Source organism: Glycine max, chromosome 10, assembly GCF_000004515.6.
Source record: "Glycine max cultivar Williams 82 chromosome 10, Glycine_max_v4.0, whole genome shotgun sequence".
Lineage (NCBI taxonomy): Eukaryota > Viridiplantae > Streptophyta > Magnoliopsida > Fabales > Fabaceae > Glycine > Glycine max.
The window spans coordinates 39298128-39314262 of NC_038246.2; the positions used below are offsets into that span (position 1 = coordinate 39298128).

At 34.4% G+C, this 16135-nt stretch overlaps 1 protein-coding gene across 9 annotated transcripts; it reads left to right on the forward strand.

Annotated features, from left to right (window-relative positions):
• The first annotated feature begins 1307 nt into the window (after positions 1–1307).
• LOC100779155 (uncharacterized) lies at positions 1308–12582 on the forward strand. Of its 9 annotated transcripts, none has more exons than XR_416477.4 (12): positions 1308–1521; positions 1653–1693; positions 1828–1928; positions 2019–2096; positions 8018–8097; positions 8597–8648; positions 9006–9095; positions 10411–10479; positions 10625–10726; positions 11379–11447; positions 11559–11615; positions 12343–12582. XR_416477.4 is itself a non-coding variant. In XM_041005751.1 (9 exons), the coding sequence occupies exons 1-9, from the start codon at positions 1442–1444 to the stop codon at positions 10706–10708; spliced, it is 675 nt and encodes a 224-aa protein (XP_040861685.1). In that variant the 5' UTR covers positions 1308–1441; the 3' UTR covers positions 10709–11041. The 9 variants fall into 9 exon arrangements, 2 of the variants coding, with proteins under 2 accessions (XP_040861685.1, XP_040861686.1); XR_005886645.1 differs by having other exon boundaries at positions 10669–10726; XR_005886649.1 differs by having other exon boundaries at positions 10056–10726.
• Positions 12583–16135: the final 3553 nt, after the last annotated feature.

A 16135-nucleotide genomic window follows, 5' to 3' on the forward strand; every position in this document is an offset into this window, starting at 1 on the left:
AATTATTTGACAGATTCTTTTGAAGAAAAAACAATAAGCATTGTCTTGTGCCAATATTAAAAGATTCAAATTAACTTTACTCTAAAAACAATGACAGCATAGAAGAATTTGCTGAATGGTCTTTCACGGTGTTTTTTTAGTATCAAGATATTAGTACAAAGTATCTATCATTTGTTAATGATTCACCAAAAAAAAAAATCACTCACTTGTTGATTAATCGCTGTCGAAAAATCCAACTGATCACTTAATAAGTCTCCTCATGCAATAATATTTTTTTCATTCACAAGACTTAAACATCTTACTAAGAGATTTGAGTCTGGCATTACTAGCATTAACAATATGTTAGCCTTTTCACTGTCTGTTTGAAATCCTTACAATGAAAGAAAATATCTTGATTACGGACCCGCACATTGTGTGAGTAAATAGGTGAAATATTTTAGATTTTGTTTCGTCACAAACTTCTAAAATCAATAATAAACAAAGAGATATAAAAAAGCACAGGAGATAATAAGAATAAGCGTATTTTATAATTTTATCATAAATTAATTTGCACCATACTGCTATCTATCAACATGACTAATTTTGAACAATAAATAAATGAATTGGACCTTACATGTCATGTATAGATTCAACTCATTCAATCTTAACATTTATATCCTACCAACAAGTTGTCAAGACAGGACAAGAAAATTAACAGGTCAGAAACGCAACATGAATGGCTCATTTAACAATAAAATCTAACATGATTTTCTGAAAGAAAAAAAAAATGTTATACAGTGATTTCAGAAATCAAAGAAAGTAACATCGGCCTTAGTACGTAGAAGAGGAAAGGAACACCTATATAGTGATAACTCGTACTTCAGATTTTATACATTATTGCAAATATATTCTTCTAATGATCAAACAACTTATATTCTTATAAATAAATATGTTATGAAAAATAAATATTTTCTTCTATAAAAACTTATTCAGAATTATTCGCTTAAGAATTAATTTTTTTACAATTTATTTGCAAATAATAAATATTTCATGTGGTCTTGTTCACTATTGTCTCAGAGTATTTTTTAGAAGAAAAAATAAATAAAAAAGGAGTGTATTAGTAACAAGTGGTAATGCAAAAAACAAAAGTCTCAAGAAAAAAAATCCAATCACAGCCCAGGCCCAAAATAACGGAAATTTGAGCCTCCTGTAAAGGCCCAATTTGAGAATGAATGGGCAAACTGTAAAGGCCCAAAATAACTGTTCTGTTGGCCCACTCGAATGCATTCAAAGTAAATTTACTAAATTATAATTTTCTATTTTTTTTAAATTAAGTAAAGGCTTAAACCCTTGAAAAACCAGAAACCTGTGTTGTGGTTCAATCCAGCATCGATCGATCATTCATCTGTGATAATAAAAAAGGTATAACTGTAGCTGCAATGTTTCTGAATCGAAGTTGAAAATGATGACGCCGTTCAAACGCTTACACTTAGTTCGCACACTCTATCGTTCATCTCAGATTGGAGAATCTTCGTCGTATCTGTGAGTAACACTACTTTCCTCCCTTTCTCAGAAAATGAATTTTTTTATGAAGCCAAACGTTTGTTTTCCAGCTTTAAATTAATGTCATTATGCATTTTTTTTTTATAATTTCGGTGTGTTCGAATTTTCAGGCTCGGCTGCTGCAAGAGTTATTCCTCTGCTCTATCAAACGGTAATAATCTCTTTTAACATTTTTTGTTGTTGTTTCATTTGTGTGCAAAAAGGATTTATGTGAATGATTCAGTTTGGTCTTTGACCTTCAATTTGTTGACAGTTCGAGACTTCTTTTTTTTTTTGCTTGATCAGGTTCTGAGGGTAATTTCAGGAGCTTCCATCCCCATTTGTTAAAGGGTCACGATGGCTTTCCCTTTGCTGGTGTAAAATCTTTGACGCTTCGATCTACAATGGTAAATATTCTTGAATGTTTTATCTTATGAAGACAGTGACTCCTAAATTTCTTGTCTTTTTCTATATGTTTCTTATCTAACATTTCTTAGTCTGTTGAGTTGTCCATTTTCATGAACGATAGGAGGATAAGTACTCAAGTCAAAGCCTCAGCACAAGCGCGACAAGTGGTAACTCTCTCTTAAGTTTCTTTTCTTCGTTTTTGTTATAATTATGGGTATTATTAGATGTATCTTTAGAGTAGATTTCCCTATTTTATCTTGTTGAAGAAGATAGCAGTGTGTACTGTCTTGTCAAAGCTTGTCAAGCTGTCTCTCTCCTATTTATATATATATATATATGTTATTTGAATGAAATAAAACTAAGCAAGCGAGTGAAAAGTTTCTCTCCTCACATATTCAAAGCTTTAAGTTGGTACTAGAGCGGGTCGTATCAACCGCCGTCCATCGCCGTCCGCGCCGCCGTCCGCCACCGTCCGCCGCCGTCCGCCGGCCGTTTCAACCGGCGACTACAGGGTTCTGTGCGCCTCGAGGAGCACAACTCAGCGCAACTAACCGCTGAGCCAGGAGCTTCCCCACGCGTCGTCATGCGCCATCTCCGTGCGCGCCAAACGCCGGCGCGTGACCACCACGCGCCGCCCTCCCCTTGTCGGAAACGCGCGCGTTTGCTTCCGGCCGTCTCGTCGGGCTCTCCTAAGTCCATATCAGCCATTAGTTTTTGGTTTCGGCACTTCGTTGAGTGACCTTGTGCCTTCCTTGTCTCTCTACTTTAGTTTCCTTTGATCTGTGAGTGAAAATGGCTTCGTCTGGCCCAATACTTTCATTTTCTGGAACTCCCACTATCACAACAGCAAAGCTCAATTGGAAAAATTACTTATCCTGGTCTGCTTCAGTAGAACTGTGGTTCCTTGGGCAAGGGCATCATGACCATCTTGAAAAAGATGCTGAGGCAGTTCTAGATGATAGAAGACCTGAGTGGGAAAAGTTAGATTATCAGCTCTGTGCTGTCTTATGGCAGTCAGTTGAGGCAGATGTTTTGGAGATTCTCAGATCGTTCAAAACATGCTGCTCCTTTTGGAAAAAGGCCCGGGAAATCTTTGCCAATGATATTCAGAGTTTGTTTGATGCAACCATGAAGGTCACAGCTCTCAAACAAACCAGCCACGATATGATTGCACACATAGGTAAAGCTCGGGCAGCAGTGGAAGAATTGAAGAGGTTCCTTGTGGCTGAATCGTTGGAGGAAGTGAATAGAAAGCTAGATAAGTTCTATATGGTTCTCATCTTGAGAAGTTTACATTCAGACTTTGATCACGTTTGTGATCAAGTCTTAGCTGGAGATCAGGTTCCGTCGATGGATTCTCTCATCACTAGGCTGCTTCGTGTTCCCCATGCATTGAAAGAAGAAAATCCGGCTGATGTAGTGGAGACGTCAGCCATGGCTGCACCTCGTGGAAGAGGGGGAGGACGTAACAGTAGAGGAGGCCGTGGTGGGAGAGGTGGACGTCCTCAATGCACATATTGCAAGAGGATGGGCCACACACAAGAGACTTGTTACTCCTTGCATGGCTTCCCTGACAAAGTAGCTCAGGTAACTCAGACCGAAACCGAAAAATCAGAGTATGTTCTCTGATAAAGAATATCAAGAATATTTGAAGCTGAAATCTGAGAAATCCAGCAGCCAGACTTCATCTTCCTCTGTACCATGTTATTCAACAGCATGTATTTCTCAATCTATTGATGGTCCCAGTCCTTGGATACTTGATTCAGGTGCCTCTGATCATATTTCTGGTAACAAGTCTTCTTTTACATCCATTTCTTTTCCAAAAATTCCTCATCTTGTTACTGTGGCTAATGGTTCCAAAGTTGTAGCTCAAGGGAGTGGTCACGTGTCTTTATCTTCCTCATTGAAGTTGGATTCTGTTTTGTTTATTCCTCAATGTCCCTACAATTTAATTTCATTGAGTCAGTTAACCCGTTCATTAAATTGCTCAGTAACCTTTACCGCTAATTCTTTTGTTATCCAGGAACATGGCACGGGTCGATTGATTGGAGAAGGACGTGAATCACGAGGACTTTACTACTTGAAGCCCAACTTTTCTGTTTCTTGTTCAGCAACTTCAAACCCCAAACTTTTGCATGATCGTCTAGGTCACCCAAGTCTACCAAAACTGAAAATGATGGTCCCTAGTCTAAAGAATCTTCGAGTCTTAGAATGTGAACCTTGTCAACTAGGAAAACATGTTAGGTCCTCATTTCCACAAACTTTTCAAAGATGTAATTCAGCCTTCTCTATCATTCATTCTGATATTTGGGGACCAAGTCGTGTTTCCTCTTTTGGTTTTCGATATTTTGTAACTTTTATTGATGAATTTTCTAGATGTACTTGGGTTTATTTAATGAAAGACAGATTTGAACTTTTTCCTATTTTCATGTCCTTCCTCAATGAGATTGAAAACCAATTTAAAACAACAATTCAGGTTTTTAGAAGTGATAATGCCAAAGAGTATTTTTCTCATGATTTCTCCTCTTTGTTATCTTCAAAAGGCATTCTACATCAATCTACATGTCCCCATACACCACAACAAAACGGTATCGCCGAAAGGAAAAATCGTCATCTCCTTGACATCGCACGATCACTAATGTTAGCCTCTCATGTTCCCACACACCATTGGGGGGATGCGGTGCTTACTGCTTGTTTCCTAATTAACAGAATGCCTTCCTCCTCTCTTGAGAATCAAATTCCTCACTCAATCATTTTCCCTCATGATCATTTATTCCATGTTCCACCTAAAGTGTTTGGCTGTACTTGTTTTGTTCATGATCTCTCCCCTGGTTTAGACAAACTTTCTGCCCGTGCAATCAAGTGTGTCTTTTTAGGTTATTCTCGTCTTCAAAAGGGTTACAAATGCTTCTCACCATCCACCAGGCGATACTACATGTCTGCAGATGTAACCTTCTTTGAAGACACACCATTCTACCCATCATCTACTGACCATTCTTCTTCCATCCAGAATGTCCTTCCAATTCCCTCTCCATGTCCTCTAGATACCTCAAATTCAGATGTCAGTGAGGTTCCTTCTTCTCCACCTCATCCAACTGAAGTTGCTTCTCCACCTCTTCTCACAAACCAATGCAGGATACAGCAAGTTGGTCCTTCAATACCTGAAGCTTCTTTTCATGATTCTCCTCCTTCTTCAATCAATCCTCAAGCCATGGATCCTGCTACTTCTCATCCCTCTTATTCAGATTGGCCCATTGTCATCCGAAAAGGTACTAGATCCTCTCGTAATCCTCATCCTATCTATAACTTTTTGAGTTATCATCGTTTGTCTCCTTTATATTCTTCGTTTGTTTTCTCTCTATCTTCACATTTTGTCCCTTCTAATATTCATAAGGCACTTAGTCATCCTGGATGGAGACAAGCTATGATTGATGAAATGCAGGCTCTTGAACATAGTGGTACTTGGGAACTTGTTTCTCTTCCTCCTGGTAAGAAGGTTGTGGGTTGTAGATGGGTCTACGCAGTTAAAGTTGGGCCTAATGGTGAAATTGATCGACTTAAGGCTCGATTAGTAGCTAAAGGCTATACTCAGATATATGGCCTTGATTATTGTGACACCTTCTCTCCGGTAGCTAAGATCACTACTGTTCGTCTCTTTCTTGCTATGGCTGTCATGCGTCATTGGCCTCTCCATCAGCTTGATATTAAAAATGCATTCCTTCATGGTGATCTTGAGGAAGAAATTTATATGGAGCAACCTCCTGGGTTTGTTGCTCAGGGGGAGTATGGTCTTGTTTGTAAGCTGCGTCGATCTCTCTATGGGTTGAAGCAATCCCCTCGGGCTTGGTTTGGTAAATTCAGTCATATTGTTCAACTTTTTGGGTTGAAACGTAGTGAGGCTGATCATTTTGTTTTTTATTGTCATTCATCCCCTGGAAAATGTGTTTACTTGATAGTATATGTTGATGATATAGTGATTACAGGGAATGATGCTTCTAAGATTATTCAGCTAAAGGAGCACTTATTTAGTCATTTCCAGACCAAAGACCTGGGATATTTGAAGTACTTCCTTGGTATTGAGGTGGCTCAGTCAGGAGATGGTATTGCGATCTCTCAAAGGAAGTACGCCCTTGACATTTTGGATGAGACAAGCATGCAGAATTGTAGACCTGTTGATAGTCCTATGGATCCGAATCTGAAGCTTCTTGCAGATCAGAGTGAAATGTATTCTAATCCCGAGAGATATAAAAGACTTGTGGGAAAACTCATCTATCTCACCATTACAAGACCTGATATTTCCTTTGCTGTTGGAGTGGTGAGCCAATTTATGCAAAATCCTCGTGTTGATCATTGGAATGCTGTTATGCGTATTCTTAGATACATTAAAAGAGCTTCAGGTCAAGGATTACTTTATGAAGACAAAGGTAATACACAAGTATCTGGATATTGTGATGCAGATTGGGCTGGCTGTCCTATGGATAGGAGATCCACATCCGGATATTGTGTCTCTATTGGAGGGAATGTTATTTCTTGGAAAAGTAAGAAGCAAACTGTTGTTGCTAGATCTAGTGCAGAGGTTGAATATAGATCTATGGCTGTAGTTACATGTGAACTTATGTGGGTCAAACAAATTCTTGAAGAGTTGAAATTCTGCAAAGTGATGCAAATGAAGCTGTATTGTGATAATCAGGCTGCTCTTCATATTGCTTCAAATCCAGTCCTCCATGAGAGAACCAAGCACATAGAGATTGACTGTCACTTTATTCGGGAGAAGCTACTGTCTAAAGAGATTGCCACTGAATTCATTAATTCCAATGATCAGCCAACAGATATTTTGACTAAATCCTTAAGGGGGCCTAGAATTCAGTTTATATGTTCCAAGCTTGGTGCATATAATTTATATGCTCCAGCTTGAGGGGGAGTGTTATAATTATGGGTATTATTAGATGTATCTTTAGAGTAGATTTCCCTATTTTATCTTGTTGAAGAAGACAGCAGTGTGTATTGTCTTGTCAAAGCTTGTCAAGCTGTCTCTCTCCTATTTGTATATATATATGTTATTTGAATGAAATAAAACTAAGCAAGTGAGTGAAAAGTTTCTCTCCTCACATATTCAAAGCTTTAAGTGTTTTTATGACACTGGAACGTTTTCTGCTATTCTTCATGGTATATGATGTATACTATATGCATTGTGCATTGTATCCAATGTATACTTATTGTATTGGATTTATTAATTTTACTTGATGAGTTTTGTTGTATGAAGTAATGTACCGGTTCCCTTTATCTTTCAGGTATAAGTCTTTAGTTATGAAACTGCTGATGTTTTGGTGTTTTCAATTGAATTGTTACTGTCTCTCATTTATGCCCTTCTTTTGTGCTGGGCTATATAGCCATTTATTTGACTATTTGAATTGAATAACTGGATTTAATATCCCATGTTTCCTTTCTATGAAACAGAATACCAATTGAGGTAAAGGGATTCTTTAAAATTAAGAGTTTTTTCTACTCTTTGATGAGATGATAAGTGGAACCTAAGACATGCAGTTTATGGCTATAGTTAAGGCATTAAAAATATTTTTATCATTAATAAATTCAGAATATTTTTGCAACATTCGAAGCATATTAGCATTTCAATTGGCAGACCACATGAGAACTGTCCATCATTTAACAACTTGTATATGCTAGATGTAAGAACGTGCACCTCATTTGTGGATTCTCTAAAACAGTCACCTAGAGAGTTGATGATTAGATGGATTTCAGGTTACCCTCTTATTTGAATTTGCATTTATCAACTGCTTAACAAAATCTCTGTCATTATAATACTCTTAAAAGGATAATGTAAACAAAATTTATCTATGATGGCTGTCTGTAATCATTTAGAGATTGTTCGATTTCTGTTTTTAGTTTTAAAGATAAAAGAACAAAAAAGAAACATGTTTGAGCATTAATTTAGCTAATTTTAAAAAATTGATCTTAAACAAATTTCAAAACAGTTTTAAAAATTAAAAACAGAAACAAATATCAAGCAAGGCATTAATTTGCAGATCAGGTAATAATTTGATGCTTTGCTGACATATCATTGATGCAGGGACAACAAATATCCATATCAAGTCCTGGATTTATCTATGAATCCTATGAACCTCGTGAGAAAATCCCATTTGGGAAGAGGTTAGATCTCTGTGGTTTTAAATCTCCGTTGTTTATACATGGCTTTTTATGCTAACATACTCTCTCTCTCTCTCATATATATATATATATATATATATATGTTTATGTTTATGGGTTTATTTTAACATTTAGAATTTTGGGTAGAATATGTCTTTGGTCCCTCTAAAAATTTCGAAGTTCAGTTTCAGTTCCTCTATTTTGTTCGTTTTTTGCCCCTCTAATTTTGAAATTCACCACTTTTGGTCCTCTAGCACTATCTAAATCACTTTGAGAACCAAAAGTTGTGCATTTCAAAATTAGAGGGACTAAAACCGAACTTTGGAATTTTTAGAGGGAACAAAAACATATTTAACCTAGAATTTGTTACATCTTTGCTAGGTATTTTCTTTCACCAATTTGATATGCCTTCAAACCTTGTATAGCATTACATTTCCTTATAAACTATTATAATTATGTATCATGATCTTTTGTATAATTTCTCTGATATTTGATGTATCAGATGGTTCACTAGAAGTGGTTGGAGAAGAACAAAAAATGACATAATTCTTGAGGTGATGATGTATATAACTTATTTTAATTTTGGTTTGCATTATTCCCCCAAATTTAGAGAATAGGGCCTAACTATTATGTAATAATTTTTGTTGATCCAAATTGTTCTTTTCCATTCTCTCTTTTCTTTTACCCCAATCTTGGAGAATTACAGCTGATTGTTGCTTTCTTTTAAGGAGGAATTCCTTTCCTCTCTTTGATGTCCATTCTTCCCTTTCTCTCCTAAATATTCTCTTTTATGAGAGATTAGGAAAGAAAAAGAAAATTAAAATCACACTGAAAGTATTGAACCTGGACCCTTTTATTTTTAATGGATTCTATCAATAACCTTAATGAAGCTGTTTTTTGCTCTGTTGCAGCTTAAAAGTGCCTATGCTATTGCAAAGTTAAGAAAAAAGGGTTATTCAAAAAATCAGTTCTACAATGAGGCTGCCAATATGTACAAGGAGGTTTGTACCTGTTGTATTCTGTAGCCTTTCCTAAGATTTTTTCTTAAAAAAAGAAAAATCATTGTCACAAGATCAAACTACAACCAACCAACAAAGTCTTTTCCCACTAGGTGGTGTCAGCTAAATAAATCAAACTACGCTATTTTGTTTCTGTCTTACAACTCATTCTTCCATTTGATACTGATCTTTTATCAATTGCATGTTTTGAGTTTAAGCTACAAAGTACTACAGTAGCACTAAAAGAAATCATAAAGAGAAAAAAAATATTGCATTAATTACTCTTTTGGTCCCTCTAACTTCAAACAAGTTCTGTTTTGGTCCCCCGGGTTCCAAATTCAATAGTATTAATCTCATATTTTTCAAAATTCAAATTGATATAAATAAATAAATTCAGTCTTCCATGTGCTTCATTATTTCTGTCAGCCAAGATAGTGCCACATTTGCAAAACTGGCTGGCATGCCAACATCTTTGCTTCTGGGGCTCATGTTTGTTGGTGTTGCACTATTTCCTACTGACAAGGTGATGATGTGGATCAGTTCCAAATTAACAAGAGTGCCATATTATATCGGTCTACTTCACATCAATTTGTTGAAAACTACAGGGATCAATTTTTAATTAATTTAATTTGTTGAAAACTACAGGGATCAATTTTAAATTAATGTAATTTGATACAAGTGAATGATGAATACTTTGTGCAGAACATGCAGTCTTTATTTAAACTTGAAGTCTCTTTTGGTTGTTGAGTTACTATTGTGATGATTTCAAATCCTTATATACTTGATTTTCTCATCTGTCATCCATCAGTGTAATTGAACATATTATCTGTGTGGTAAAGAAGATATCTAAATGGCATTTGATGCCTTTCTTAAGAAACAAATTTACTTCATCTATTTTGTGGCTCTGCGCCTCTGCCACACCTTGTGAGTACCGAGATTTGATGCATGCACTTTCTTTGACAGAATGTAGATGCATGATTGTTATAAGTTAATAGATTAAGAGAGTGCATTGTGAAAGAAATTGAAGGGAAGCCATTTTGTAGTGATATAGTCACTTCAGATAGCGTTCAGGAGAATCGATTTAAAGAAATGCCTCGAAGAAATTAAGAAAAGAACAGAAGACATTGATGTTTGGCCTTTGGATGTGTTTTGAATTTTCACCTGCTACAACCATTTATCATCACTATTTCCTGGCAGCTTCTTTCTTTTGCATTGTAGTATGTGGTTTGTTCTGTTCTGAATTTCTTCTCCTCCTTGATTTCAGTTGAGATATATCATTTGTGCCCTAATGCTGATGTTTTCTTTTTCTTTTTCCCAGATAAACACTCTAATAGCTAAAGGTGACAAAAGAACATTAAGGAAAGCAGTTACTGAGAATATGTTTTCTGTATGCTTCAGTTCCTTTACGTGATTTTATTAGTGAATCTGAGCTCTGATACAGTTTTGTACATTTTTTGCATCAATAATTTCTAAAGAGAATATAGTTTAATACTTTAATTTATGAGATCTTTTATTTCATTATCTTGTCCAAGGCCCTTAAGAATGATATTAAACAAAGAGACACTGCTTGGAGCAGGGTATACTGGGAAATGGTTGAGCCTGTTGTTAAGATTTGAACTTTGCCTGCACGTCTGGTTAGTATTCTTCTGTACTGTGTTTAAATTTTGGTCAAGATGATGTGACAACTCAAAATGTAGCACATTTTTTAAATAAGAGAAAGAAAATCTGCCTCTACTGGCATTGGGTCACATCAAAGAGCTGACATATCAACTTGCTAACATTGAGGCATCACTGATCAAAATCTGGTCCCATTGGATTAAGTATTGCTTTGGTAGTATGTATTGCTGGAGGTGTTCTGACCAGTTTACAAGTGAAAATTTTGAATTTAATCACTTTTTGTTTCTTGGTATCTTTGTATGGTTTCTCTGGACTTCTCCCTGAAGTTACTGGTTATGTCTTGTAGGCATCATGAACAAAAACTTAATTATGTAGCTTTTTCATAGTTTGTGCTGCATAGACCTTTTATGGGAATAAATATATAAACAATTTTTTTATTGTATTAACCTGATATTTTCGCCCTTCAAGCACGGTGACAATTCTAGAAGTGTTAATCAACCAGGTCCTGTTAGTATGCACGTCCTTTTAACCTACTAGCCTTATGCAGATGACAGATTATATATGATGTTGAATTGTACTGTCACTCTCTCACAGACGTGCGCACATATTTTGAAATCAGTATTTTGCTTTTCAATATAATGATTTTTATGATGACCTTTTCAATTACAGATTGGAGTTGATCGGAAAGACCTAAATAAAACATTTATTCAGCTTACTCTTGAGATTTTGGCTAAACAGGTATGCTTTACATTAAAATTAGTCGAATCCCAGAAAATTTATGCCATGGTTTCATGAGTAATAGGAATTTCAAAAACGCAGAACAGTGAATTAATGTTATATTAATTGCAGAAATTTGAAGCATATGACTCAAAAGGTTCTGTAGTAGCTGGAGATAAAAGCAAGGAGGTAATTATAGTTGGAGCTTGTATATTTATTGTTTTCAAAAACAGTTTTTTGTTTTTTAAAATTTGTTTGTCTCTTAACACAATTGAAAGTATTTGTCCCATGAACATATTTCTGTTTTCGAAAAGTTTGTCTCCTGGGCACTTAAGCAGAGTATTTGAAGAAAATAGAAGAGGATGAGAAAACATCTCCTAACTATTTCTGTTTTTTTTAAACACTTGTTTTGGAAACAATTTTCAAAGCATTAATAGAACTTGGATGAGAAATTAATTGCCGAGTAGTGTGGAATTATTTTAGAGAACAGTTTTTAAAACAAAAAAGTGATAAGAGAATCAGATAGGCTCTTAATTTCTTTGTTTCCATTCCATTCTTGTGGCATTCCTGGATATTCATTTCCTTTTTCTTTCTGCCAACTTTTCAAAATGCATTAAACCATCTAGGAAAAGATAGTGAATTCTTTCATCATTGGCTTTTATGTTCTTCCTCATTGGTAGGATAGAGGAGAGCAGTTTGGAATCAATTTTCTGTGCGATGAATTATACAGTAGGCCACTTATTCGTTTTCTATGAAATGACAAGCTGCTTTAGCAAAGGGAACTTCCTACTGTTTTAAGGATGCGCCCTTTTGACCTCTAAAATCAATTCTTTACTCAAGTTCAGTGCATTGCTTTTTATTTTTGATAAAGGTCTTCTTCCTTATGCCCTGATTGCTAGTTTCCTATGATTTCCAGGTTCTTGTCCGTGATATATGGGTATTGGAGAAGTCTATGTTTCATCCTGGTGCAACCTGGCATCTGTGTGGACGGATATCACCAAAAGCATCACAGTTATTTCCTTGAAAGAAGAGACCTAAGTTTATGATAGTTAGCTGTTCCTTTGTTAAGCTAAATTCTCACATTTGTTTGTCACTGGAGCTTTGTCCTCTGAATAAAATCAAATATAGGTGTAAACCTATGTAAGTTTTGTTGTTCGAATGAAATTCATTTGGAGAGGATTTTTTTTTTTTTTTATCAGTTTCTTTCCTTGCTGGCAAACTGGAAAATAATGTATCGATCAATGGAAACCATGCGGGAAAGGAAATCTGCAACATAAAATATTAATAAAATAGTAAACGTGGAAGAATGGGCAAAGTAATTCTATTCTCCAACCCTGATAATAATTTGGAAAGAGTCACTAAAACAAGCATATAAATTTTTTGTATTTGAATTAGTCCTGATTAACTGCATCGCTTAATTGTGGTCTTGCTACGCAATAAACATGATCAGAGCGGGGGAGATGCAGTATCAAGCAATGCCTTCTTAAATTCTTGCTTTCTACTTTCAATTCAATAGTAACTTTATAAAGACTGTAAGCTTTCTGGATAACATCCCTTCTAAGAAAAGCAAAGAATATCTTACCAAATATTTCAATATCTACTTCCTGATTTAAACTTTTATATTCTTAGTTCACGGTGGGATTAATCAAATCTCTTCTTCCACCCTTTTCACATATTTATCTGTGGGTAATTTTTGGCAGATGGACAAAAGAGAATCCCATCTTCAACCTATGGGCATCTGTTACAGGCTCTATCATTTCCTCAAAAAAGCTCTGGCTTTGCAAGTGTCAAAGACTGTGACTTTAGGGCGTTCAAGACGTGATAGTTCAAGCTCAACTGCTGTAAGAAGTTCTGATTCTAAAGCTAAAAGGAAGGTACAGTCAGAGACACCATGCGAAGTTGATGACGGCAAGAAGCTTCCAGCAACTGAAGGTGTCGTTGGTGACTCTATTTCTTCTCCTGTGCAGCAAGCTGAAGAGAAGAATAAGCCATGCATGAATGTTGATAAGATGGAAGGAGAGAATGCTGCATTAACATTGCCAATGCCAAGTTTAGCACCAACGCGGTCTATAAAGAAAACTGTAAGCATAAGTGAGAACGTGGAAGAGATTCCCCCACCTAAGAAGTTGAAGAGGAAGTGGAGCAGGTCCTTCCAAAAATCATTTTCTCTGGATCAAGAGGAAGAACCAATACCTCCCCCGCGATCAATTCTGAAAGTGGGTTCTGATCTTGATGACAAGTCCAATTCCTTTTCTTAATTTCACGTTTCGGGTGTAATAATGTTAGTGTCAATAATTTATGTTACGCAACAGCATACAGAAGCCCCGTGTTAATGTTGTGGCTAGCCTTAACAATCTCTTTGATCATTGATAATTCCACAATTAGCTTTCTTTTATTTTGTACATTTAAATATTTCTTTGGCTTCTTTTGCTTTGGAGAACTTGATCGAAAGAAACTTATGTTCTAAAGTAATCAAACATCCATCTTATTAAATGCACAAGTCCTCTTTCACCGAAGACAGTGATACAGTTAGTTAGATAATAGAATTTTGCATTGGACTCCAATTTTGTCATGTGCAAATCTATCTGTGTTTGTTTCTAGACTAAAATATAATCAACGAGAGGGATCAAGATTTTTGGGGACAAATAAATTTCTTGTTAGTAAATATTTGTTTTATAATTTAAAATTTATAAAAATATATTACTTATATTAATTTTATTTTTATAAAATAAAATATTTGTTTTAGAATACGTCCGTACAATTGGAATTCTTATTTTTTAAGATTTTGTTTTTAGTAAGTTGATTTGATTTATTACGTGTTTGTTAGGTTTTTTTTTTTTTTCAAAGTTGATTCGCAACGTTCACAACATTTAATAGGCCTGATAGTTTTACTTTGAGTTTTGTACTCTTGCACAAAGGGATCTATAACTAAATATATTTTTCTTATTTAGCCAATAGACACAAATAGAAAAATAATTTTGTATTTTCTTTTAATTTCTTTTTCTTATAAAAAATTATTTTTTTTGAGAGAAAAAAATTGGTGTTTATTCTCCTACCAATGGAGGTATTTATCTTTAAGGATAACATTTGTGCGCTTTAATCCAGGTTATTTAAAACTTCTCTTTTAAAATTATTTTTTTTTGTGCTTATTGTATGTTATATTGCATTGTTAACCCATGTTTTGTCATATTTGAAGTTGTATTGCTACTATTGTTCTTTTATTTAGTTTGAGGTTTTGCATGTTTTTCTCATTTATTTTATTTTATTTTCTAAGAGTCTTAGAGAGAAAAATTTGTCTTATTCTTTTCTATTAATAATGCGTCTACCATGGATTTACTTGTGAGTAAAACCTTTTCCTTAAAATTAATACATATATATATATATATATATATATATATATATATATATATAAAATAAAAATTTACATGTTATATTTGTTTAAATATAGGAAGGTATTTTGAGTATCTATGTTGAGTTATATTTGAACGTTGATGTTTATTGAGTATGAGTTATAGATGGTGGAATTGTTTACTTGTACATAACAATATCATCAGAATCTCTCGAGTTAGTTTATTTTTAAATTAAAAGTCATGAGAATAGTTTATTTAAAAATTGACAAAATTAATTCTTTTTAATGTGTTACTAAGCCACATGGATTCACAAAAAGGTATCATGTAACTTTAAATAAATAAATAAATATATATATATATATATATATATATATATATATTTCTATGATGTACAATTATTATTTATTAATTAGGATTGGCAAAGAATTTGAATATAAATGTATTTGGAGTTTACTTGAGACTTATGACTCCTCTATTTGTGGCTACATACATGAGTTATAATTGATATTGATATAGATTAATGTTTGACTAATGTGATGTTACATTGTTAGTCTATCATTGCTAGTATTTTTTTTTATAAGTTATAATATATTTGTGTAGTACCAAAGTTTTTTTCCACCGTGTTTCTATTATTAGTATGGTGTTCCAATATTTGATGAATTTCTTTTCATTGGATGCTACATAGTATTATGCCAAAAATTTTAATTGCTCTTGGTTGAAGTATAAAAAGTAAAAATATTTAATAGTGATTATGCACATGTAATCACACGTGATATGCTGAATGTTTCTGCTTCTTATATATAATTTTAGTGGTACCCTATCATCAATGTCACTCTTTCAATGTTTTTAATTGTTCTCATGTTATGCAATTATTATATATGATGAACTAAATTTAATATCCATTTTGCTATGTCTGAATTTACAGTTTGAGAAAGATGAGTTCATCTTAGTCTTGTGTTCATGAATTGAAGTGTATCTGAAATATCTTAAAGTGATCCTAAAATCCAGGTCAAAAAAACAATATTACGGATTCACTTACAAAAGAGTTGATGCGCCAACAAGTACTTGAGTTGTCAAGGAGAATGAGCCTAAAACTCATTATTTAGTCACAACAATAGACACTCGTCTCCGTGTGATTAGTGATCCCATGAATGGAGTTCTTGTTGACTAAAATATACCAAAATAAAATTTTGTGGAGTTATTTTGTTTATCATTGTCACGACGAGGTGTATTGTAAATTGTGACAATATTAAGGTTGATGTATTTACATACAGTTAAAACTCTATAAATTAATAATGTCAGGACCAGAGAAATTTATTAATTTAGAGAGTTATTAATTCATCGATAAATTAATAATTA